The following is a 27239-nucleotide window of genomic DNA, read 5'->3' as shown; positions in this document are numbered from 1 at the left end:
CCTTGGATAAATTTAAAGAACGATTGTGTTTACGGTTAATATCAAGGTGAATATTAATTACAGGTCTGTGTCGGGCAGTAAATTCTGGTTTCCTGCATGGAAGTCAAACGCACCACATGCCTATCCATCACCTCATTCCCCCCCTCAACATACCTGGAATGATATAAACAAGCTGATTGCTGATATATGTGTTTGTGAGTGAGTCTGTGTGTACTGTACATACGAGGAGTCAGCAGGATGACGGAGGTGACAATCAGGGAACAGATGATCAGGATGACCAGCAGGGCGATGGCTATTCCCTTCCAGTTCCTCTGAGGCGGAGCGCTGCCCACAAGGTCCTGAAAAGCATACACATTACATACATTACACTTAAAAATATCAGCTTTTCAGGGATAATAGAACGATTTCCCTCCTTGTAGGCTTGATCTCAAAATGGATACACAGCGTTTTGGAGCTCATCTCATCCTACATAAGACAGATGTATTTTGTACTATCACAGTTGGAAGCAGAGATTGGCCAGAGGACAGCTCATTCTCTGTCGGACAGATGCCGACAATTCAGCCACTTGTGTGCAGTAACACTGCATCCTCGAGCTGCTCCCCGCTGCTCGCATACGAAGAGTCCCTGCAGCTTTGCCTGATAGCTGAAGAGGAGCTATGGCTTCAATTCAGACAACAAAAGGCAGAATAATGAGCTGCTCTCTTCACACAGCCCAGCAGATGGTAGATAGCTAATCAGCTCTATTCCAAACACATATACTGCAAAAAATCCACATGACATACAAAACAGAAGTTGGGAAGGCAGCAATCAGGTGCCCTTCAAGACTGCCCGATACTCAAAAACGCTTATCTTAAACTTTTTGATCTAAAAGCTCCTTATAGGGGTTTTTACTGTGTGATTTCTCTGGCATAAACACACAAACATCCACCATCATCCACTCCTTGACACACAGTGTCTGTACCAAAGCAACAAGCAAACAGACTGTTTTTCTTTCTTTCTTGAATCGCTTCCTTGTGGTGTTGTCGCTACATTTCTCAGCCACACGTGTCATATTGTCATTTTCAATACAGGTTAGGCTATTCAGAAACACTATCGCTCGGCATGCGAGTGGCGCTACAGATGTCAGTGGCTCACCTTTTTTTATTTTAACCCTGCAGCACTGGGAGATGAAGTGTCTCCTGTACCACCTGTTGTTCATTTGAACCTCTTTATACACAGTCTATGATTCAAACTGGTTATTAACTGTATGATTTTTTTTGATACAAGGAAACTGTCAATGTTTAGCTCAGGTTTGGTGGATATTAGCGCAACCATTTATTCATTACTTTTAGCCAAACCTTTCAACACGTTATTCAACTGCTCATTAATGCCTTTTAGCTATTTTCTTCAAGTTTTTAGTCATTACTTTTGGTTAAATATTTCAACCATTCATTCATTAGAATTAGATGGCCAGTTATCCATGCTTTTAGCAAACTATTTGAACCATTTATCCATCTCTTACTCACTATGCCAAATATTTCAGCTGTTTATCTAGTACTTTCAGCTAACCATTTCACCTTACCCATAAAATACTTTGTGCTTTCTGTTTCAATCATTTACCCATTACTTTTACTTAACAATTTCAGTAGTTTTAGCTATTTCAACATCATTTATTCATTGCAGTTTAGACTTGGTGTATGAATTACAGCTTACAGTTTATCAAAAACATAATTTCTCTTTTTTCAAATTAGTTGAGCCACTCCACAGTCTTTCCACATATCTCCTGGTAACTGCAGGTGTACAACCTGTGAACCCCTGGTTAGAGAGCAGCTTCAGATCACTGCACTGGGATACCTTTTACGAATTAATGAAATTTGCCCTTAAGGAGTTGAAGGGGTTAAGTTCGGAAACTCAGTATTTAGGCATCAGATGTCATTCCTATCTAATTTAACCTCTCAGACTGTGTGTGTGCAAAGACAGATGCGCGCGCGTGCGCGCGCATACACACACACACACACATTAATATCTCTGGTCACACTTGGTGAGGAAACTGAGCAGCTCCAGCCACCCGCATCAGTCCAGCTGTTGATACCCTTGTAACCAATTAGACCTGGTCTATACAGCATGCATCAGCTCAGTGAACCATCTACAAGTTAATGAGGGGTGTGTCTGTCTGTGTGAGTATGCATGCGCCTGTAAATGTGAGAGCGAAACAGACGGCTCAGCTCTTGGGCATAGTTGATGCTTTTTATATCCTTCAACACTTTAAATGGCCACATTGCAAGTGACTTTCAATTTAAATGTACTTGGGGTTAGGGTTAGGGTAAGGTGTGTGTGTGTGTGTGTGTGTGTGTGTGTGTGTGTGTGTGTGTGTGTGTGTGTGTGTGTGTGTATTCATGTAACCTGTGCACCTACTATCTCTTCACAGTTTGTCTCACAACAAAGCAAATCAATACTGTAGGTAGTGAGTACACATAGAAAAACAGCAGGAACATCAATAAGCTGATTTATTGCTGCAGAGGTAAGGATTTTCACGATAACGTGTACGGACTTACGGTACTGGATTCACAAGATATTAATCTCCCTGCGTTATCATACTCTAAAAGGAAAGACGCTGTTGAAGTTGCCATTGATATCAACAATCACTTTAGACCTCTGACCGAGGCAGAAATAAAATAATCAGATGCTTTGACAAGCATACAGATAACAGCCTTGTGCCTGCATATGCCCACTTGTTTTTTTTTTTTGTTTTTTTTTTTTGTATATGCCTGCGCTGAAAATGGCAAACCATTTAGTGCGGGCAGGTGATTTAAATGCATCCTGTTATCCAGTTCAGTGCAGCCTGTACCTGACTGAGAGGTGCAGATCTATAAATGTGACAGCTGGATTCATGCCACATGACAGAGCAAAAGTATTTCTCAGTACTTTGATGCCAGCCTAGGAGGAAAGTGAGTAAATATTTAGTTCCAGTCATTTTGCCACCCATGAAAAATCCAACACACTCATTGTTGCCAGAGCACAAAAGGCACAAGGTGAAATTATTTCAGAGAGCCTACTTTTTGAATCTTAAATACATTTCCCACAGGCCCTGTGGGCTAATTCAGGCTGTGGAAATGTAGGATGCAGACAACTTGACGAGCTTCCCTCCGGTGCTTGGCATTCTGTAAACAGACACCCAATTATTCAATCAGAAGTCAGGGAGCTCTCAATGGACAGTCAAATACTGTTGGACGTTTGCCTTTTCTCACTGTGAAGTTCTTCTCAATAAAGGAGCATCTGGTTGAAATGGATATGACTATTAACCTTCACTGTCAATATGCCTGGATACTGTATTTCAACACCGACTTGAGAAAGATTTGATCATTGATTATTGTACTTCCTGTGACAGGCTAAGCAGTGGTCAACAGAGCCGTTAAAACTGCTGTCACTGCTGTTTAAACCACATACTCAATTAACAAAAGCTTTTGTAGAGTACAAGATTAAGAACAAGCATCAGGAGTTTTTTGGACCTTAAAGATTTGCTATGCAAGATTTTTTTAATGAAAAAAATACACTGAAATTCAGTTATGTCATTGCCAATCACCTCGATTCCTTTCTGGTGTTACGTGGACACGTTTCCACCAAAAAGAAGTCACAGTTAAAGATGTAGGAGGTAAACTGCCTTGTAAGTCACGCTACTTTTTCTCCAAGAGAGGTTTGAGAGTAGTTTCCATGTTCTACAAGTAAAACGCCTGCAGATTAGGTTCTTCACTGACCCTTACTCTGCTAAATCAGACAGTTTGAAACCCCCATTAGTGGCTACATAGAAATGGTTGAACTGTCTGAAGAGTGAAAACCAATTTGAGAAAAGGGATCACAGAGTCTTGGAAAAGTGTGTCCATGGAGAAAAAATTCCCAATATGAAACACACAAGACTAAAAGTGTCAATGTTTAAGTCTAATGATATTTGTGAATTTTTTTTCTTCACATAAAAACAACAACCAAGCATCAAGCTTTCTTTAATGACACAAATAAAAGAGTTGCTTTGGCCATACCACTGTATGTAGAGGCTTTCCTCTTATTTATTAATTTAATTATTGTCTTTCTTGTTAAAGACACCAGAACAATGTGTTTAAAACCTAGCCTCAAAAGTAGCATTATCTGTTTTAAAACAGCACAGCCCTCTAATACAATCCACCGTTATTAAAGTGTCTTAGCTCTGATTGCTTTATCCCTGCAGACTGCTTTATCCCTCTGGAACCTTTCATGCACCTACTCAACTGCAAACGAACAGAAAGCTCCAAACTCAGGCTGAATTCACTCTCATAAAATGTATGAAAATCATCAGCGCCCCCTTTGTTTCCAGCAAATGAAAACCCTCAAGAGACAAACTATACAAAATCTAACTTCTGATTTGATTTCCCTGATGTTGAGCTCATGTTTTAGTATATAACAAACTGTGAAGCTGTAAACTTTAGTATTCTCTGGATGTTGACCTTCCTGAAGAGCTCTTAACGAGGCAAAAAAGTGCATCCGTGTGCGATAGGAGAGCTCGATCTTTGGCAGCGTTATCAGGCGTGGTGAGACGTGGTAACTGGCTGTTTGCATTAAGCCATCTCTTTCTGTTAGCTTGTGCGAAGAGCAGGCATGCATGCCTTACAGCTGATAACAATAAAAGCTGCATCAATAAATGACAACTGCAGCTATTTTCACCCACTTCTCTACAGACACCAAATCTAAACAAATCCTGTGCATTTCAGTGCCGGCAACTCTAAAGGGTAGAAAATCCCATGAGGGGAAGCAGCAGCATTTTTTCAATCCATTTGCCACTATTTTTAATTCTATTTTGAGACAAAGGGGCTAAAAGAATGAAGCATCTTTTAAGGTCAAGCTTCCTTTACCCCCCCCCCCCCCAAACCCCCAAACCCCTACTTTCTCTCTCTAATCCTCTCTCCCTTCCACTTTCCCTTTGTCTAACCATCTCTTTGTCTCTCTGCTTGCAGCTGAAGTGTGAAATGGATCTTTCCTGATCTCTGAGCACCTGGTTTCCAAGGGAACCAAGAGAGCCATTTGAGTCACATTTGCAGTGAAGACAGTGCTGGCTGCTGTACAGTACAGCGGGGACTAATATTACGGCTGTGAGTGTCTTGTGGGAAATTTTGCCCGGGGGGGTGTCTTCCATGAAATTAACTCAGGAATTAAAACAAGACACTCTCAAATATAACACGAGGGAATGTAGACATTTGAAACGAAAGCAAACTTGGGGTGTGTAAAGACATTGGACACTAGACACACGATATATCACTCACTGTAATGTAGTCGCTGTTTGAGAGCAGCCAAACTCGAAGAGTGTGCAGTAGCCTTTGGACATGGGGGTAAACTTTTCCTCTGGAACAGCATCAATAAATCATGGGCATTCATGAGTGAGATTAAGAATTCATTCCAACTGGCTTTTGGTTCATAGATAGTCAAGCATCAGGCTGTTTCTCCAGCTTGTCTTTGTCCACTCTGGAAAATGTTGAGTGTGTGGGTTACACTCAACTGAGGCAGGACAAAGAAAAACAAAATGTTCTTTAGATGAAATATTGTAACCTGCAGACACATGCGTTGATAAGGGACCAGCTCCGATAAAGAGAGGGAAGCACAAAACTGGGAGTTCGAGCCATGCAGCTGTAAACCGCATCACATAGATAAACACATCTGACGAATGACTAACATCGAAGAACAGTACTGTAAAACTTTAAAATGGGAAATAGAAGTGTGGGATGTATTCTCTTTGACATTTAACCAAGTCTCTTGTCATAATGGAGAAACTGAAAGAAAGGGAAAAATTGACAAAGAGAAGAGGAGACAGAGAGTGTAATCACTGCTGCTCATGTAAGGTGTAAGTTGAGAATACATGAAGTTACATAAAAGCTCATCTTTGACTCGACTCTGTGGTGACTGTACAGTGTACTCAGAGCTGAGGAACATTATCATTACTTGTAACACTGTTACAGCGCCATCACTAGCTAACAAGAAGCTAAGTACCAAGCTTTAATCTGATTATGAGTGAAACTGTAATAAAAAAACAAGGGTCACGCAGACATATTTCCTAATTCATCTTTGGCACTGAGCTGGGTTGCATTCATTTCAGGACGTTTATCCATTCTACATTCGTGGTGAAAGTCTTTGGCTGAGTGACAGACCCACATAATAAAATACATTAAGGGAAAATTTAACAAGTTTAATACAGAAATTGGAAAGTAATGGATTATTAAATGTGTCCTTCAAAATCTGATTATCTAGAAGTATGCCATGGGTGTAATGTAATAATTTGGAGGGAGGTTGTGTTGCTACAAGTTTTTGGTTTGTGTCTCTCCTGATCATCAATTTTACATTTGAAAATTGCTGCTCTGTTTGAATCAGAATTTATCAACACTATATAGAGGTGAAAGAATAAAGAAACTCTCTGAACCCTCTCTAGTGTTTTTTCCTTTGAAGTTTTTCTAACTTTTGTTCTGTGTGCTTCGAAAATTAAGTTAGCCTACTGATACCTTCAGCATGTCTCCATCTGTAACATGACCTTGCACAACTTGCATGGTATAGTGGTCCGGTTGGGAGTCTCCCCTGATGTAGGTCTACGGTGCACTGTAAGGGAGATATCAGGCTGTTTAGCCGCTAAATTCACCATTATGTTCACCAGCTAGTCGCTAACTTTGTCTGTCTGCCGTTTTGTACAGCACAGGCAGAGTAAGCTTGATTTATCAGAAGTTTATTACCTGAAAACAGCTACTGTAAACAACACTAATGAGAGCAATGAGACTGAACCAAGACAAGTCAAGTTATGGCCATAAGAATGAGAGGAAAAACATCTTTTCATTGTACATAGCAGCTTTAACCATACAACATACCCTAAAAGGTATGTACTTTATTTGATAAATGGTACTAGTAATAGTAGTAGTGGTGGTGGTGGTGGTTGCAGTAGTACTACTAGTGGCACCATTCATATACTGGTGAGGTAAGTGAGAAGAAGATGAGTGCATTGTGTTGTTCATTCACAATGAGTCAAAATAATATTAAATGATTTAGAGCACTGCCTTTTATACCATTATCTGATTTCACCTGGGAATAAATTATTCACTATGTGATGAGATGCTTTTTGCTCCTCCATGGCATAGACACTTTAATTCTTTCAGTCAGCTTCAGTAATCTGAATGTTGACCATATTAAATCAAATAACACCCAGTCGGCATGTCTCATTTAAAAATACCATAAATGCAGCACCCGTGTCATTATAACAATGGATACATTAACCTACTGCGATGGAGAGGGAGGCGCTCCAAGGGATCTATTCTATGCAGTATCTGTGTGTGTGTGTGTGTGTGTGTGTGTATATGTGTTGCCTCCTCACCCCCACCCGCTGAGAAATGTTGCTGTGCTGCTGCTGCCTAAAAGAGCAATGGACTTTTTTTTTTTTTTGTTTTGTTGTAATGACAAATACAAAATGAAACTGTATTATTATTAAATTTGATTTTTTTTAAAATTATTTTTAATTTAAAATAAATTTTATGAATAAATATTATTTGAATTTTTTCTGTCATTTAAATGATTTTCTGTAGTGCTTTGTGATCATGTAACTAATGGTTTTCCTGGCTCTCTGCTGTAATTGCTGGATTATTCCTATTCTGATATTTTGCAGGGACGATTTTAAAAGCTGACATTTTTTTTTTTTAATTGTGTTTGATTTAAAAACAGGAACATTTCATGTAATTAAGTGTACACACTGTAAAAACAGTAAAAAACATGGAAACACTGTAGCAGCTCTGTGTGGCTGTACTTAGGCATGACTGTGAGCTAACTGCTAATGTTTAGCATGTTCAATGTTTACCATGTTCACCATCTTATTTTAGTGTGTCCACATGCTAGCATTTGCTAATCAACACTAAAAGTTTTGCAGGTTTCTGGTAATGAACCAAATTAGAATAATTTTGACCTGATGATCGTGCTAGATGAAATGTACAGGATCGTCAAAGTCACTACAACTCATCCTGTGGGGAACATGAAGTCTGTATAGAATTAACAGCAATCCAATAGTTTGAGACCTTTCACTAACTTCAACAATAATGTCAACGTCATCACTCACTCACTCACACACACGCACGCACGCACGCACACAGTATAAAAAAACTACTTACTGTAACCCGTACACATGCAAGCTAATACTATGGTTAAAAAGAAAAACGTCAGCTGAAAAACATTCTGTGTATGACATCAAAAACATCAGGAGTAATCCAGCACTTACAGCAGAGAGCCAGGAAAACCCATTAGTTAATGTTCACAGAGCACTACAGAAAATAATTTGATAAAATTTAATAATAATACAGTTCTGTCAGTTTCTATTTTGGCAATGGAACAAAATGTTTCACAAAGTCTGTTGCTCTTTTGGGGCAGCAACAGCGTCCTCCAACATTTTGCAGCAGGTGGGGGGGTGATGAGTCAACACACACACACACACACACACACACACACACACACACACACACACACACACACACACACACACACACACACACACACACACACACACACACACACACCAGACATTCAAGAGCGAGTCTTGCTAAATTTCCATCTGTAATGTTATTCCAACAAAGAAAACCATAACGAAGTGGCGTGGTGTATTTGTTACAGAGTAAGTACAGAGGCTTAGTGTGTTGCTATAATTGAAAGTGTGTAAATTTCCTTGGTGACCTGTCTTGAAGTTAATGGTTTGAAAGAATCCACTAAACAGATCAGGATGAAATCCAACCCAATCTGTGTAGAATAAATAAATATTGGAGTGGATGCTTCAGAGATTAAAAGTGAGAAGATTCGGGAAGAGATGCATACAAGTAGGATGTGAATTAATAAAAGATGACAGAACATGAAGATATGAGCAGATATTGTCTGGGTTTTGTGTAGCTTTTCATTGGTCTTTGTAAGAACTAATAACATGTCGTACTGAGTATGTGAAACTGGGATGGAAATACAGAAAGTAAGAATGAGGTGGTGTTAGCTCCTGCTGACTCTATTGACAGGAAAAAGGCAAGACTGCGGAAAAAGAAGTGTTTTCTCAGAGGATATGAATTACCGCCTGCCTCTGGACAAAACTGACACAGTATCTTTTAATCATCAGACGAACCATAGCGCACAACAACGTGACTGAAGTTAAATCACTGAAGAATGGATCAATTTGAAGTAACCCTTGCTGTTTTTCTTTTTTTTTTCTTCTAAATCAAATGTTTCCTCAAAATGTCCCTGAAAATTAAAATCCATTCTGAGTTTAATGAAAGATAAGAAACCCACTGTCCTTTCTTAATAATTATGTGCAGAATAAATGGATATAGCATGATGAAAAAAAATCCCCAAAACATTAAAATTGAATTTAATCACAGCTGAATCTTTGAGAACCTTGGTGTGCTGTAGGTGTACCCATCTCATCCATTTTAGACCAGGTCTCTTTATACTGCATTAGTCACCTTTGTTCCCTTCAGTCTGGATTTTGTTTTCAATGACAGCACTGTAACCATATGACTACCCTGCTGTGGGAAATGAAATGCAGTAAAAGTGTATTCTACCTTGAACAAGACAATGACCTGAAGTTGCAAAGCAGTGAGTACAGCAATGGTGGATCATGAACTGAAAGCAACAAAGCATTGTGTGGTGGCAATTTCTATGCGCTTTTAAAGCATCATGATCAGCAACAATGCGTGTAATGCGAGGGCTGTTTGCAGTGGTGCTCAACAAAAGCGTGAGACAGTGACGGCGTATCAGATAAAAAATATGGAGATGCATTTCCTGAGCCTGTAATGACTTCACTAATGAAGACAGCAGCATTTTAAATGGAGAAGAGGATATCTTGAGTTTTCCATCTACTAATTTACTTATATTTCAGATTAAAGCTCAATACAGCAAGTGCAACACATTGCCCAAATGCATTAAAACCTCTACCATCAGCAGCAGTGATGTTGCAGTCCAGAGGGCTGGGGTTCAAATCTCAGATGTGCCTCTTAGCTGCATAGTATTTCCTGTGCTATGATATCTTCATCTCTCTGCCTTTGTATCTGCATCAGTAAGGAGTTGACGCACAGGCTGGTTGTTCGCATTTGAAACTGATATTACCACTGAGCAAGGTCATTGCCGAAGCTACAGTGTCAGTTTTTTTTTTTTTTTGGGGGGGGGGGGGGGGGGGGGCTCGCATATGAAAGGAAGAAAGAAAGGAGAGAAAGGAAGAAAGGAAGTCTCGCATATGAAAATCACTCGAATGAAAATGCATCCTTCTGTTCACTGGCAAAGGTGAAATGATAGCTGCATGTGCATAATGGTTACTATGTATTATGTTGTGTTGCAGACGAGCATGTGAATTTCTCTCTGCTAGTCTGATATCCTATTTTCTCTCAAAAGCTCAGCCCCCCCTTTCTTTCTTTCTTTTTTTTTTTTTATCAGAACATGGTTAAAGATCTGCTGTACTGCTGTGGAAGCTGCACTCCAGCTTTCATAAATGATAAATGTATGAATACACAAAATAAAGACTGTACACCAAAAATATTCAAAGGTGTTGACTGCATTCAAGACACAAAAAGCACATCTTGAGAAAGGGCGTTAAGAAGCGAGAAACACTAACATACAAGTGAGGTTCTGAAAATTTCACAGCAAAACATCTTCCACTTTGATAAACATCAAACTTAATTATAACCTGCCTGGGCAACAAGTAGCCTATGTTCAGTGCAGAGCCTTCACCTCAACCATTAAACCTTTTTTAGATTCTTACATATTCAGTGCAGCCTTTGAAAATGCACTGTAAGAGCCAAAAACTCAAAAATCAACAACTGTTATGCAACTAAATGTATTGTCAAGATGTTCTCATTCCATCTGAGTAAACACGAGTTTATTTCGGTGAAGCACCTTTCAACCTAACTTATAATATCAGTGCTAGGAGCTCAGTTATGTAAACCCAGAAAAGGACTGTGTGTCTATGTGTCGTTGTATCACCTCACAGTGTTTCCTATGGCCCAACACAGAGCACAATTTAAACCCAATGAGTTGACAGAACAATACAGAGCAATTAACACCCCCTCTTTGTCTTTCCTCCTCTCTCCCACTATTTCTCTCCTGCACATAAAAATGCATGGACACATGCACATATATTTGCTTTTTGGCTCTGGAAACTTATCTTTGGTTCAGGCCCAAAAAAAGATTTTACCCTAAAACCAAAAGTCTTCTAAATGCACCACTGTTGGGCCTAGGAGCTGTTTTCACAGACTCAAATTGTTCATGAAAACAGGACACCACGCAGGCTGTTATTGGTAGAGGCTACACCTGTGGGCTGAGGTTACAATAGCAGGTCATTAAATATTTAGGCAGAAATTTAGAAGTTGTGCCTTGTTGGTGCACACATTCAAAACGGCTGCACTCAACCATTACCAGACAGAAAATTCAAACAGTGACTAAATTCTCAAATTTCTTATCAATATTTTGGTTTATCTTGTTAAAATCAGCTGTTTACTTCATTGCTTCTATACACGGTTTGTTATGAGAGAATATTTCTAAATCACCAGTATTTCCCACTGGTTCGATACCAATTGAGTTCACACCGGTAGGCCCACATAGCGCCTCCACACTCAAAAAAGTAAGACACTGACAACAGTTCTCGTCTTCATTAAATTGCATTACAACCCTAAAAGAGTGTTGAAATGACACCTCGTTGCCTCGTGACAAAGTTTAGCTTGTTTTAAGCAGCGCAGGTGGACACCGACATTACCGGACTTTACCCTCGGGGCTTACCGTAGCTGTATGCTTGTCGCTGCTGAAACCGCAAACCGGCAGTAAAGATATGGCTGATGTTGATACCAGGACTACAGACTCACCGCCTTCAACACTTCTCATCCATGCTCAACTACAGCCCGTGAGACCGCTTGGAGTAACTTGTTAGTTTGTGGATGTTAGCCTACCCCTGATTCCTGCTGTTTGTGGAGTTTGGTGAGACCATTAGTTAAGTTAGGCTACGCAACTTTTTTTTGTGTGTGTTTTTCATTGTTAATAACGGTTTTGCATTTTGATACAACTATGAGAGTTGGTAGAGTTTTGTTTATTTATTGTTAATTAAAAAATACTCATGTAGCATTAACACAATTAACACAATAAGTTCTTGATTTCATAAGTCACCTTTATGTAGCCTACTGATATATATATATATATATTATATTTTGGGAGGATAATAAAGCAGATTGTTTAATTTCCACTTGGTATCGACATATCATGTGAGCGTGTCTTGTGGTCTGAAAGGTGAAACACCCATTACTCGAAAACTCGAAATACTCGATTCATTTGTTTGGTACGAACCCGGCTTATACCGGAGGGGTAAAAAACACCCGAACGTCCCTGTAGGAGATAACGAGCGCAGGAAACGCACGGAATAATATGAAACAAAAGGAAACAGTTCGTCTGAAGTCCTACCTGATCCTGCTGCTGGGCTGCTTTCACCGGCCCGTTCGCCTCTTTGGTAGAAGTCATGATGGTAAATAAAAAGGAGAGGAAGAGGAGAGGAAGAGGAGAGAGAGCGCGCCGGCGTCCGCTGCTGCTGACAGGTGCAGAATAATGAAGCGGAGTGAGATGCAGAGAGAGAGAGAGAAAGAGAGAGAGGGAGAGAGAGGCGTACAAAGTGTTCAAGGGTATCCAGTGATTTGCTAAAATAAAGAAGAGACCGTGGGTGGGTGCAGACAGCGCGGGGATCAGCAGCTGATGTGCAGGAAACTGTGCACCGCTGAGATGAGGGAGGTTCAGATCACCTTTCAGAGTGACAGTGTCATCACCCACACTTTCCATAACTCAACTCTATTTTTTGATTATTTTTTTGTTTCAGCATTTAGTCGACTGAGACGTATTCATTCAGAGAGACAGTGAGGTGGAGCAAACTCTTTTCAGCTAATGGAGGATTATATATCCTTTCAGCAGTACAAAAAAAAATGTCAGAGGCAACTGCACATCAAATATTAAGTTTTTTTTTGTCATCACCATCTCCAAAAAGGTGTGTTCCATTTTTACAGCAGAGTGAAACCACACAATTCTGATTTAATTTAAGGAAACTGAAGCCAACAACTGAAGTAAAATCACTTCATTTAAAAAACTTAGCAGCTCCAGGTAGAGTGTCTCCTCACACTCCTCTGCAGTCCGGTCTGAAACCGCAAAGCTTTACCATTTCATTTCTTTGCTTTGCTTCTTTGTTCTTTGCTAAAGTAGAGTTCAAGGTTTTGTCCTTCCACCTGGACCTATATTTAGTTTACCCGGCTCCACCACTCGGCTCCGAGCTCGCAGCAACTGATAATATGGAGACCCGTCAGTTTGGATCAGATCACTGTGCGCACTCATTACTGGCAAGTCCATTACACGGGAAATGGAAACAGGAATCAATGCAAGAAGAACAAAATACTTTCAGGTATCAGCGGAGTTCTTTTCCGAAGGGATTTTTAGTCTTAATCTTGCTGGAGATAGACTACGTTCATGATTGACAATGTTCTGTGCACTGCAGTTTAAGGAGTAGGAGAGAAAAAATTTGCATAGTGTGTCCATACTCATAAAAATCATATTCATTCCACTATACTGTATGCCAGTGCTGCTGTATTGTCTGCCAATAAAACAAAGGGTTGCTGCTGGCCTGGCTCTTGAGAAGCAGTGCTACCGTCCTCCCACATAGAGCAGAAATAGTTCCAGTTCCTAACAAAACATTGTTTGTGCTGCAACTCTCTCTCACCGTGTCACATCTCTGTACGCACACACACACACACACACACACACACACACACACACACACACACACACACACACACAAAATCCACATTCTTGTTAGCACAGCTTGTCTGCCTATTTGTGCTACACACACACACACACACACACACACACACACACACACACACACACACACACACACACACACACACACACAGAGCGCTCTCATGCTTGAGAGAGTGTTTCTTCAGATCAGAAGTCATGCACAGTCTCTGCACAGCTCCTGGCCTCTTGAACTACTCATCTGTTGGAGGGAAAAGAACTGAACAATCTCATATAAGAAAGAAATAAAGGAAGTCTGTGATGTGATATACCGTGAGAGAGGAGGATATGTTTCACTGCAAGGGAAAGATGGCTTTGTTAACATTATGTCGTCAGTGTGATGTGTAGCAGTGCTTTTATTTTCACCCAAAGGGCTCATAATTGTTTTACAGACAGCGACGAGATGTTGCTTTCTCTCTCTGCCATTTGTGGATCTAAAAGTTGACAAAAACAACTAGAGCTAACTCTAAACGATAGACAAAATGATCCATTTATCTTAAAACCATACAAGTGTGTGACAATTATAAAATATGATAGAGTGAATCATGAAATGTTTTCATTGCTCCAGGATATTAAACTGTGCAGTCTCAGATTACATCTTTGTTCATTACTTACTTGGGAATCGGAACATGAGGATAGGAGGTGCTGCCAGATCATATAGTGAGATTAGGAAAAAGTATCTGTTATCGACCGAGGTTATACTTAGGAAAGAAGCAAGTTTATTGTAGTCACGTTTTGAAGATTTTGTTCCTCAGTTTTTAGAAAATGTCTTCAGGATGTGAGACTAAAATCTTTATAAAGATTCACTTGTTTAAAATTTCTGTGCTCTCATTCTCTGATCATCATCATCATCATCATCACCACATAACATGTACTTGGCACCATAACTAAGAGAACCATGTGGTTTCATCATCCTCTGTCAATACAGTCTTGCAGGGTCTCTTAAATCTTCTATAAAGTAGACTTGTGACTGTAATGTTACTCTCTATTTTCTGTCCAATTTGTCATTAAATTTAAAAGTAGTGACATGAAGAGATGCCCTAATTGCAGAGGCACATGTAAGTACAGATACACCGATCCAACCAATACTGACCTTATTAAGAGAATCTGGTATTGCTGTGAATCATGTCGATTAGATATAGTTGCCTCTGCCTCATGTCATTAAAAAAATTCAGTTTCCACCATCAGTTACATGAGTTTTACAGATTTAAAATTAGGGAAAATGAGAGCGCTGGTATCAGATTAGTACAAAAATTATTAAGACTGAGGTTGGATACAAAGATAAAATTTCATAATGTGGCAGGTGAAACACATATTTCGGTGTCAGGACGATTCAGACAGTCAACCTTAAAAGGTCATGTATCGTACCAAACGCACAGTTGGCTGTGCTGTCACTTTGGAGCTACACACATGGCCTGAGGGAGCTGCTCCACCAGCTCCCTGCCAAGACTGATTTCAGCACCACGGCTGTGGACAGCTCCACTGAGACATGAGCAGGAAGCCTGTTTGTTTACCTCTCACCAAAACACATTCAGATCATCTAATTTGGATATAAATCACATGTAATTGGGTCTGTTTTGCATAGACAGCACAATATATCAGAAAACTGCATTGTATTAAATAAATTTCGCAACTCACAATTACAATTTAATCCTCCAATCTGTGACAGCCTCTCTCCCTCCCCTTATTATCTGTTGTTGCTCACACTAATGTGCTGAGTGAAAGATTAAACTCACCTCGCTGTCAGAGGATACAAACTCGTGACAATTAGACGCACAAACATTTGAACAAAGTTTTCAAGGGAGATGAAAGCCAATAGGACAGTATTTACAAGAATGCGCCAAGAGACTAGCCAAGTTCTAATAAACAAGTGAAGAAGCCAGAACACAGCGAGGGGTACAAAGACTGATCATCACAACACATTACACTTAGGTTCCTGGCAACAACAGACAATCAGGCTTAATTGGAGGAGCAAAAGAAAATGCCGCCATGTGGGGTCAGTGCCTGCCAGCAGAGACTTTGTTTTTACAACACATGCTCTCCATCAAACCACATTTCCATCAGCTAATTGACATAATTTAATTTATATTCTGCTTTGCAATGTAATGGTTTATGTGCTGCCTGAGCAACATCTCCAGGCGACACTTGTCAAAGGAACCCTGTCTTACAAAGCCTTAAACAAGTACTTTGCACGCAAGCAATGAATGCAAAGTGTTGTTGAAGTTATTGGCAGTGACTTTTTTCTTTCTTTCTTGGGGACCAACCAACAGCCATTTATTTAACTGTCAGTAAACAGTGTAAAAGTCTTCAACTGCATGCTAGCTCCCCCCAGTGATCACTAGCTGTCTGACATCTTTATGTTGGTCAAAAACAAATAAATACAGGACAATTCCTCTTTTTTTTCTCCGGGGCTTGTGTTTGTTACAGAAACACAGACACAAATTAAGTCTTAATATAAAGATATTAACGTCTAGGTCGGCAGTAATAAATACAGTTAGTAAAAATGCAAATCATTTCACTTTATGAATGAAAGAGGAAGTGTTTTTATGAGAGAGATTGTGACTAGTGGATATAAAAGTCTGAATCCCTGATGCTCGTGGCCATCAGTCTGTCAGTTCTAGACCAAATAGAAAGAGAAAAAAGCGAGAGAGAGATGAGGACACCTGACAAAGGCCGGGACAGTTTTGTTTGATAACCGATCGTTATCAGCTGTGCTCTCTCCACAGACCAAAGAGCAGAGCAGAAAGCCTCACACAGACACAGCCACTTCAAACCAACAATGCCAGGCAGCAAACCATTATCTTCCATGCTTTTGTATAAATGTATGCCTGGGGGGTTTTTCCAGTGTAGAGACAACACAATACCGCTACTGTGATAAACAGGGGATGCACATTATATCATCATCATATATCATCATCACCTGTGCAATCTAATGCAATACAATACAACAGCTTTGCAATAAAAGTCCTCTGTGTGATAGTTTTTGCTGTTGCTGTTGTGATAATGTTTCATACATTATTAATCAGCAACCCACTTTTTTGGATTTGGCTATTGTGTACTGACAGTCAATATTTTGAAACTGGACCTTTTTATAGCAGTATTTAGTGAATTTTATTCTTGGCAGAGCTGCAGCTAGTACTGGGGTCACACCCGCAGTATTTTTCTTGTATTTATATTGTAGATAGATTCCAGTAGCCTATTTTTAGATCCAGCATATATATACTTTAAAATTTTGGGACTATTTTGAGGCCATGCAATAAAGAAGAAGAGTTTTCATCAATGAAAGCTCAGCACGACCAAAGGGTCATGGCTACAGCCTGTATGTACCCATGTGTGTCTGCATGTTTCAGACACAAAAAATGTTCAGGCTGTGAAAACATACTTCCCTCTTGGAACAATAAAGACTGTTTATCCATCTAACTGATATGACAGTAACAAATAATAATAATAAAATAATAATAAAGCATTTTTCTAAAGAGTTTAACAGTAAAACAAACAAAATAATCGGTACAAATACTAAAATAATTCGATAACAAGAAGAATTGAAAAGTATAATAGAGAGTAAAACCATGAGGAGCAAACGAAAATAAAACCAAAACAGGATAGAAAGCAGAGTGAATTTGAAGAAGAGGCTTTCTGATAAAAGTGAGGTGGACTAGCCTGAGATACTCAGGCAGGGAGGGCCTCAGATTGAGACGGCCTGTTCACCTCGGGTAACCTGCCCGAGGACCTCAGGCTGTTCTGTAGCTCATATTGCTGACATATAAGCAATATAACTAGGAGCCTGACCATGCAAAGCTATAAAAGTTATAAGCACAATCTTAAAATCAACTGTAAAACTCATAGGGAGTCAGTATAAAGATGCACGGATGGGAGTGATGTGAATGTGATCTGATGTCCTAGAGTTTGTTAAAAGCCTAGCTGCAGCAGTTTGTGTGAGCTGGGGGTGAGCAACTGACTTATGGCTGAGGCCGGAGTAAAGCGCATTAAAGTAATGCATGTGAGAAGTTATAAAGGTCTGGACGACTTCCTCAGGAGCTGCAGCCGTTAAAAATAATTTTATTTTAGTGACTGTCCTCGGCTAGGGGACAACACAAATAAAACATTTGAGAGCTTTTCACAATGTTCTGAGGGGTGGAGGATGTGTTGAAGGAACTTAAAGCCCTGCCTCAGTGTTTGGACCTCTGAAACTGATGCCAATGAAACTTTAAATGTAACTTGCTCTCTGAGGCAGGGTGACCCCCGTCATCTGCTGGAATGCAAAAAAAATTTGAATAAAACATTAAAATGCAAATAAATAAATAAATAAATCAGCATGAGAGTAAATTTAAATTGTTCTCATGCACAATGCCAATACAATCCTATCAATCAACAATAGTTGCTGATTTAGGAACAAGCTGTTTCCATTCAGCCGTGCTGCCAGCTGTCAGCCCGGGCCAACTCAATCATCAGTCACGTCCCCTTCGCCCTCTGGCCTGCCATGACTCCCTTCAGCTGTCCAACTGGCAGCATACCTTCCTCACTGAATGTAAATACTGCCGTTTGCATCTGTACTCGCTGTCCGCTCAGCTGCAGCTGTAAATCACAGGTTAAGGATAGAGCCCCTGCGTGCACTTCATGGTTCATCACAGATCATTACTGTATTTAAAGGTCATCACTCTGGCCCTGAGAAAACACGCCTCCGTATGTCGCGGAGTGATGAAAGGCAGAGAAGTTTTCAGACTGCAGGCAGAGGCAGTTCTTCACTGTCTGGACATTACAGCGGGGTAATTAACAAGTCCACAAGTCTTTAATCAGACTCATTATTGGTCTTTTACCAAGAGAGGACTTTCAGGGGGAAACAATTAATCTACCATTGTCTCATCTGGATTGTTTGGACACACATACACACACACACACACACACACACGCTATAAAAAATTACTTTAACTTTGAATCATTCCTTAGCCTCTGAGCCTCACTCCTCAACCCTCATCAATACTTAACTGTTTTTCTGGGAAGGCTGCCCCACTGGTCAATTTACTCTTGAAGAAATAACAGCAGTACCAGTAGGTTCACCTTACTTAATAACACTAATCCTGTAGGGTTTTTGTATGACACACTGTACATTCTCAAAGTAAAACTTTACATTCATAATCATAAAATTGATATTTTTATATGGATTTATTTCTACCCTGTGTAATCAGTTGCTGCACTATGCTGAACATGCCATATTCCAAACCTACTTTTAAATGTGTTAATATGGCTGATTTTTTTTTTTTGTGTTGTTTATTTGTTTATTGCCTCCATCTTGTAATTTCCTCTGCAGGCCGACATGTTCTTTTTCCCCAGTTGGTTTCTGACATTTACACTAAACTCAATATGATGTGAACGAGGCAATAACATCCTCCCAATGAAATCCTGATTCCCATCTGATGATTAAAAAAAAAAAAAAATCTTGCGAGGAAGCAGAGCATTTATACACAAAAAGTAAAGGGATTTCTGTTTTTGAAAACGTAACTTTTTTCCATTTAATCATTAAGTACTTGTCAGTTTACCCTTTAAATTCCCTGTTTAATGCAAATGCTAAATTTTCATTCACTGTTTTAATCACTACTTGAACTGCATTTTATAAGCACAGAATATTCTCTGTTATTTGAAAAGTATTGTATAATGTCTGGAGAAAAAAAGGAACTATTTATTTATTTATTCATTCATTTATTTACTTTTTCCCCCAGCTTACATTATGGCAGTTTCACATCCCTCCTTTGACTGACTCAGGTTCATGACTATAGTTTCTTTTTACACTCCACAGTCTACTGTGTTGCTGTATGCCCCACAGAAATAATCTCATGTGCAGTAACCCACAATATTTCGCTCCTGTGAACCCTGAACAACACGATCCCACCAGCTCTATCAGCGCTACCCACACATCACAACTTTCAACCCGAGACTCTCTCCAGAGGAACAAGATTATCTCGTCTGCACAACACGACACAGAGCAGCGTGGCGTTTTTTCAGCGAATGCCTCCAGACTCAAGCGGAAATAAAAGATCCATACACATTGTGTGACAAAAACAGCAGCCTCAAGGATCAAAATGGGACCCTGCCAAGGGAAAAATGCACCCCCCGAGAAAATAAGTGTGAGGGAAACAGTATTACAGTTGCCAATAATGGAGGCTCACACTGTGGTCCCAGTTTGGTCTCCACGCTAGATGTAAATAGTCCAGGACATCCAGACCCCGAACCCATCATTTACTGCTAGTGTTACATTTGGTTCCCATGTATTTATATTCTCATCTGAGGGCTGCTGGAGCCTAATTTTCCTTAAATGTACCAGACACAAAACCAGACGCTGTTAAAATGTAGACCCCAGTATCTCCAGGATACAGGAGTCTACTCAGAAAGGCTAGAACTCAAGGAGTCTCAGCGCTTATTTTTTCCCTGCACCCACAGGTTTTATTGGTTTGGCGGCTGTTTTCAAAGAACCAGATTCTGTTTGTATGAATTCTCCATAATGATACACTCCAGAATTGTTATAAGATAGAAAAATGCTCAGTTTTTAATGATATTTTGTATTTTCCACAAAAAAGTTCAGTTACTTCATCAAAAATTCTTAAAATCGTATGTGCTTCTTCTCCCTCTTTAAAAAAAAAAAGTAATTGAATCTGAAAATACTGCTGATTTGGAAAGTTTAACTACTGAATAAGATTTCTATGGCTTTACAGAAGAGTCCTTTCTTAGTACAAGTCACATACTGGACTATGATTGACTTCCAAAGAAGTTGTGACGTCACAAAATCCTGCTCTTATGTACGTGTTAAACTCAGGTTTCAGATGAGCACAGAGAAGAAAATTCAGCAAATGAATGTGGAAACAGCCCTCTAGCATCAATATCTGCACATCGGCCGTGTAAATCATCTGAACCCGATGTGCGGAAAATTACAGCAACTGAAAAAACACCTTAGTGTCTTTCATGAGTTCTTTTCATCAGAGCGTCTTTTGAAGATTGCAGTAATTCACAAAAACACCCAAAGGCACCTTTATGCAACTGTGAACTAAAAGAAATTGAGCAGACAAAAGTTGAGTGCAGGTTCTCCGAGCGGATACGGCTCGGATAATAAAACACAGCAGCGTGAAAATTATGTCAACAAGGAAACAGTAAAGTTGTTCATTAAGTATAGCACATGGGCAGCTGGCATATACATATATATACAGAAAGAGACAAGCAGGGTGAGTCAGCATGCATTTACAGAGCATTAACCCATCTGCTGATCCAGTCCTCATAAAGCAGACTTACGAGCCTCATGAACTTTATGTGTGCTCATCAATGACTTACAAGAGGGTTATAAAATGAAAAGAAGAAAAAAGTTAACACTGCAAGTAGTTATGGAAATTTGTTGGAGCTGAATAACAGCCACAAGGGCAATAAAGAAGGGATTAGCAGCAACGTGTGCTGTATATTGAGATCAGGGAGTTATAAATCATCAAATAAACAAAAGTCACAGGTGTAAAAATGTGATTCAGTGGGCCGAAAGAAATGATAATGAATCACATACATGGTAGGGTAATTAATATATCAGCGCTGTTCTTCTATTCTTCTTGAGAATAGGTGTCGTAGAGATACCGAGGGGAGTGATTAAAAGCAAATTAGAAGCATCTGAATGAATACTGCTTCATTCACTGCAGGTTTGAAAAGGTTTTCATCATCAGGCTACTCCACGTCTCCAAGGACCGCTGCCAACTAACTAAAAATTTCCAATCTAGTTTATGTTTAATTATTCACACTATCTCTATTTATTAGTGCTTCAGACCTAAATGTGGCATTTTATATACACACGCACACATACACCTGTATCTCTGTCTCACATTCATACACATGCAATTACAGTGATAAAGACAAATCCAATAAGGTACCCAGCGAGAATAAGAAATAAGCAAGGCCATCTAGTGTGATTACTGTCATTCGGCATCATCAACATCATCAACTTTGTTTCACCCTGATGAAAAAAAAAGAAGAAAAAACATGTTTTCTCACTGATCTCTAGAGGTAACCACGCAGATAGTTTTGATGTTCTTAGCCCAGGTTTTTTGATATCTGCCTCTCAGATTTCTGCCACAAAACTAGGGAGGTAAAAGGAGGTCAAATTTCATATGTGGTGCTCACAAATTAAGAAATATAAGATGCTAATTCTTTTAAATCTACTTTTCGATAAAAAACAAAAAACAAAAAAGAAAATTACTTTCACCACCATTGTGCCATAGTATAGGTATGGAGGATACTGAAGATGTATGTCTGGTCAAACAAAACCAAAAACGATTTGCTACTTGAATCTCTGTTAGAAAGAAACAACCTTTTCACTCAATCATCAAAGAATGTTGTAACTAGAGTCAACAGCGATACTAATGTCTGTTACTTTGCTAAATGTTAACGCCAGCATGCTAACATGCTAACCACGACAATGCTAACATGGGGATGTTTAACAGGTACGATGCTCACCATGTTAGTTTGGTGTGTTAGTATGCTAACATTTGCTTACTAGCACCAAACAAAATTCACTGTCATTAGCTTTACAGGTCATGAGCCAAGTTATTGGAGAAATTGAATTTTGACCTGATGATGGATGTAGATAAAAAGTCAAAGTTATTAAATTTCATTGTGAGAGGGACATGAACATCTGAAACTATCCGTGCAGTAGCTGTTGAGACATTTCACCTGAAACTGCGAACGTCAACCTCATGATAGGGAAAGAAGGAAAACCAGGAGGTTATTATAGTCAGTATGAAATGTCATTGGAGCAACATAGATATATGTACAAAATTTATAACAATACATCTGGTAGTTGTTGGGATATTTCAGGCTGGACCAAAGTGGTGCACCAACAGACTGACGTTGCCATCTCTGTGGCCACTACACTAGAGTGGCTACAAACTGCAAATGTGCATATAATATTATTCTTAGCAGCAGTAGTTGTAGTGGTAGTAGCAGTAATAGTGATAGTAATAGCAGTATCCATGAAACACAGAAAATGAGAAAATATTGTGACAGCTTGTACATTGTCAACTCTCTGCCAGAGCTTTGCCTCTCAGGGGATTTGGATGCAGTTTTGAAACACTCGTGTCAAACCCCGTATCATGTCAAAGCAAATGCATATTTCAGGCATCAAGGCAGCCACAAAAACAAAACCCCAGGACACAACGCCCAACTAGATCAGTATCAGCTGCTAAGCTGTAGCCTTAGTCTATCAAAGCCAGACAGTGTTACATTATATTGCCTCCCGCTCCCTGTGTGACGCTGATAGCATCAAGTGAAACATCTTGCCCTGCTGAGCTCCAAAGTGTGTGTGCCAACACCAAGGAATGCTAAATGCGCCACAAATGCACTACAAAAAATATCTCATCTGTAAGCAAAAGTAAGCTGACATTTGTTTTAATTTTTACTTTTATGGAAAATTAGGGGAGGGATTTTCTCCTTTGTTAGAGAGAGGACAGTATAGAGGTGACAGTAAACAAAGAGAAAGGGATGGGTAATAACATGCTGTAAAGGTCCCTGGTCAGACTCAAACTAGGAATGTTGTAATTGCACATCAGCATCTTAAACCACTAGGCAACCAGGACTCAACAAAATGTACTTGAAGTACAAAAGGTCTGCATTTTGGTGAAATAATTCAGCTTTTTCCCACTTGAGTTACACAAGTTCAGACTTTAGATTCAGTTCATCCTGAACTGAGGCGCAGCTTGCCACAGGGAAGAAACAGATGCTTTAAGATTAAAACATCAGTAAGTCTAATTACCTCATCCCATCAATTGTTGTTTCATACTAAATGTTTGTGCGGTTGAGATCCATCTTGGTCAAGCTGCAGTCCATCTTTGTCTCATAGGGTGTATATTAAATATGTATCTTAGTAAAAAAGCTGATGATGCATGATCGGAATGAGGAAGCACTCTGTGCATTACACAGCAACCTTTGCTTAACCACAGTTAATGCCTTTAAGGAATGTGCATTAAAGTTTTTCTATGCTGGATCCTGCTTGTCTGGTTTTAGATTTGACATCTCACTGCAGCAGTCAAGAAAAACATATAAGAAAATAGGCATGTTAAATACCATTCATACACACAGGTAGAGATGCATATGAAGTACAAAACAAACTGAGTGTGATACTGACTTAATCAAAGATTAATTTCACTGCATAAAATTTTATATAAACTGTAATGCAGTGCTACTTAATATATGTTTATAATACCAAATTGCCCTTCAGCATGTCCCTAGAGACAGCCTGGTGATTAAGTTTACCAACTGACAGGTTTCTATATATAATGACTATGATTTTGCCGCAAACTCTGAACAATAACAACTTACAACAGTGGCTGTCATCTGAAGTGCTCGTCAGAGAATTTGAAAGCTAAATAAATAAATAACCAGCGGTGACACTTCCTAAAGCCGAGAAACAGCTTGCAATTTCTTTTGAAAATGTCCTTCAAGTGCTCAGTAACAGATGATTAAAGGCATAATTAGAAAGAAGAGAGATGCTAACATGCCTCACATGGCAAAGATTAAACAAATGCAAACATAAGTTATGTGTGTCCCTGAAAAGAGTTGACACACTCACCTTCCACAGTCTCTCCACCCGGGACAACTTGCGTGTTTTCATTGTGCCGGAGCGGCTGCATATGAGTGTCAATGTTAGGAAGAGAGCGAGGAGTGATGTGGCTGCAGAGAGAGATGGTGAATAATGACCTGGTCATAAAAGAGACACACCTCTGCTCTCTGTAGGAATAATCCCCTGGTCAGCATCTCCGCACTAATTTCCTCACATTAAGTTGAAGCGAACGCCCTCGTGAGTATGTGGTGTGTGTGTGTGTGTGTGTGTGTGGATGCTGGCATTGACATTTTCCAACTTGAAAGACTGCCCTGCTTTCTCAAGTAAAGACCACGTCCATCAAGGAGACCCCTAGAATGCCCTCAGAGAACCTGACACCGCTGCCATCACACCAGAGGAGGTCAGCTCAGATCACTGGGGGAGAATGGGACAGAACACGGTGTCTGACGGCCACTGACGGCCGCACTAATCTCTGAAAAACAACCCCACAGGAGAGTGAGAAGGGATGAAGCCAAAGTGATCGGCCCCCTTCACAACAATCAGCACTGAACCACTTACCTGGGCCATTAGCTGCAATCTCGCCGTTCAGCACAGATCAGCATTACACACCGCATGCAGAGCTGGGCCACTTTATGGTGCTTTTTACCCAGGGTTGTTTATCCTGTCTTCCTTCTACTTTTCTCCCAGGAGCAATTTGTCCACAACACCACCTTTCTGGATTGATAAAAGTGCTGCTCATACAGCTACAGGCTGATGCAGGCTTCAATTTCTTCAAGTTTTGGGCCGTCAAATGGACGAAGGCAGTGACCCAGTGAAGCTAATACCTGTAAGGTTTCATTAAGTGCACATACTATCTGTGCCCCTGAGGCTTTGCAGGAATGCTAAATGAAATGTCAGATGTGACAGCTGCTCTATTCTCGCCATGCTGAGTTTCTTTTGCTTGTGAATAATAAATAATGCAGGCAGAAAATTACTGGCTTCTGTAAACGAAAAAATCCCTCAGTCAGCATGAACTGAATGAATTATACTACATTCACAGATGTCAAGCCTATAACTTAAAGCTGCACAAATCAATATTTTTAGATTTACAATAGAAAACATCCTTTGTGTAATGTGAAAGTTGTCTCTCGTAGTGAATAATCACCTGACATTTTAGCATCTTTCAGCTCATTGTTTTGGCTTTACAGCCCACAATTTAGGCTGCTGTTTTGGTTCAATTCCACCGCTCTTATCAAAATTGTTTCTAGCTACAGCAAAATAAAAAAAAAATCTAAAAAAAAAAAGCTCTAAAACCCACTGTATGCTACTTGGCCAGCAGCAAGTGACAAACAAAATTAGCAGGTAGGAGCAGGTGAACATAGTGGAGCATTTAGCCGCTAAAGGGCCAGATATGTCCCTCAGGAGTTGGTCGAGACATAAACAGAGCTAAAAGGAGGATGAATAATGCACTTAACATTCATCAGATGGGCAGAAATAGGACTCCAAATGTTGCTCCATGTCTGCTGGACATGTAAATAGGCCAGTGGAATTAAAAAAAAAAACTTTTTAAAAAACATTATTTTTACTCAAAAATCAAGCGGTCAAACAAACAATGTCCAGATCTGGATCCTCACCAAAATCGAATCAGCTGTTATTCAGGTTGACACTAATAACGCGAGTATGTTTGTCTCATGCACTCAAACCATATTGTGAGCGCAGCAAGATGCCTTCCTAAACACATCCAGCAATAAAGTCTCTGTATTCCCATGATGCAACAGCCAATCTGGTGAGGGGAGTAACATCAATCATCACGCTTTGGCTTTCCCGTCTTTGGTGATGTGCGATTTGACAGGCTGCCAGCTTCAGAATAGCGAATCACTCAATAGCGCTCCCCGTTCTCTCCACCTCTGCTACATCAAACAATCATTATCTCCCCCATCTCTGTTCTGCTCCATGTGAGCTCCACACTGAACATCATCACAGAAGTCAGCGCTCGACTCCCAGCTCGGGGAAAAGCAATGTTCTTCCCCGCGTTCCCAGAGCTCCGGGTTCATTCAGACTCCTGACTCCTTGGCTTAGAGGAACAGGCAAGAAATATTGACTGGAGATGATGATGTACATACAGCGAAAGCTCCGCCATACCGAAATGCGCCTGACAGAGAAAGCCTTCCACAGTGACAATGACCTACATGTGCCTGCACACAAAGAGGTAAGTCAGCAGATGTACACACTCGCACACACAACACACTACTAATTCAGAGCTGAGATGCGGCAAACAACTTGTTACTCTGTGCTGGAGCCTACTTCCCGCTGAGCATCATAGCAGAAGTAACAAGCTAGAAACCCACCTTCATGACTGGAGGGTGAAAACTTTTCTCTCCTGTCACCGGTTGCCAGACTACAATGTGCACAAGAGGTCTGGCGAGGTTGCAACGTGAAAACCTATCTCATGTGTTATTCATCCGAACACTAAACCAGAGCCTGGAGGCAGAAGAAGGCCCGCTTAGTCGTGGCATCATTTTGAGAGCGAACCAATACCAGCAGAGCTCTGTCACAGCAGACATTCTGGCTTGTCAAACACAGGTGTAACTAACTACAGTCATAATGGCTGCGTTTCATTTAGGTGTTAAAGCTCCAGGGCCCTGGTATTATGCATGTTGAGTCAAAGGCATGGATCACTGGCATGCCTTGATGCATCACAGCCCTTGCTAATGTTATTAGTTACATCTGGGCCTTTCATGTAGTGACAAGTCAGATGCCTGGTGTGAAAAAGATATCAACATGCGGTATCTACAAGAGCTGCACCACAAGTGTACAACATTTGACTGCGCATGTTGCATATATTTAAAATTATATTCAGTGTATAGTCCTTATT

The 27239-nt window shown here is 40.0% G+C and overlaps 1 protein-coding gene across 4 annotated transcripts in view; it reads right to left on the bottom strand.

The window, feature by feature from the left end:
• Window positions 1–27239, bottom strand: part of LOC130179157 (dipeptidyl aminopeptidase-like protein 6) — a 92035-nt gene that overhangs the window by 24444 nt on the left and 40352 nt on the right. For 3 of the 4 annotated variants that reach the window (XM_056391952.1, XM_056391953.1, XM_056391954.1), the window contains one exon: window positions 224–338. In XM_056391952.1, the coding sequence (XP_056247927.1) occupies window positions 224–338 (115 nt within the window). Of the gene's footprint in view, window positions 1–223; window positions 339–12435; window positions 12657–27239 lie in introns of those variants that run through there. The other variant, XM_056391951.1, reaches the window with a different exon arrangement.

The sequence above is a fragment of the Seriola aureovittata genome, chromosome 12 (assembly GCF_021018895.1).
Source record: "Seriola aureovittata isolate HTS-2021-v1 ecotype China chromosome 12, ASM2101889v1, whole genome shotgun sequence".
In the NCBI taxonomy this organism is placed as follows: Eukaryota; Metazoa; Chordata; class Actinopteri; order Carangiformes; family Carangidae; genus Seriola; species Seriola aureovittata.
Note: the sequence above shows the minus strand (reverse complement) of the source record. Positions and strands in the feature narration are given on the sequence as shown.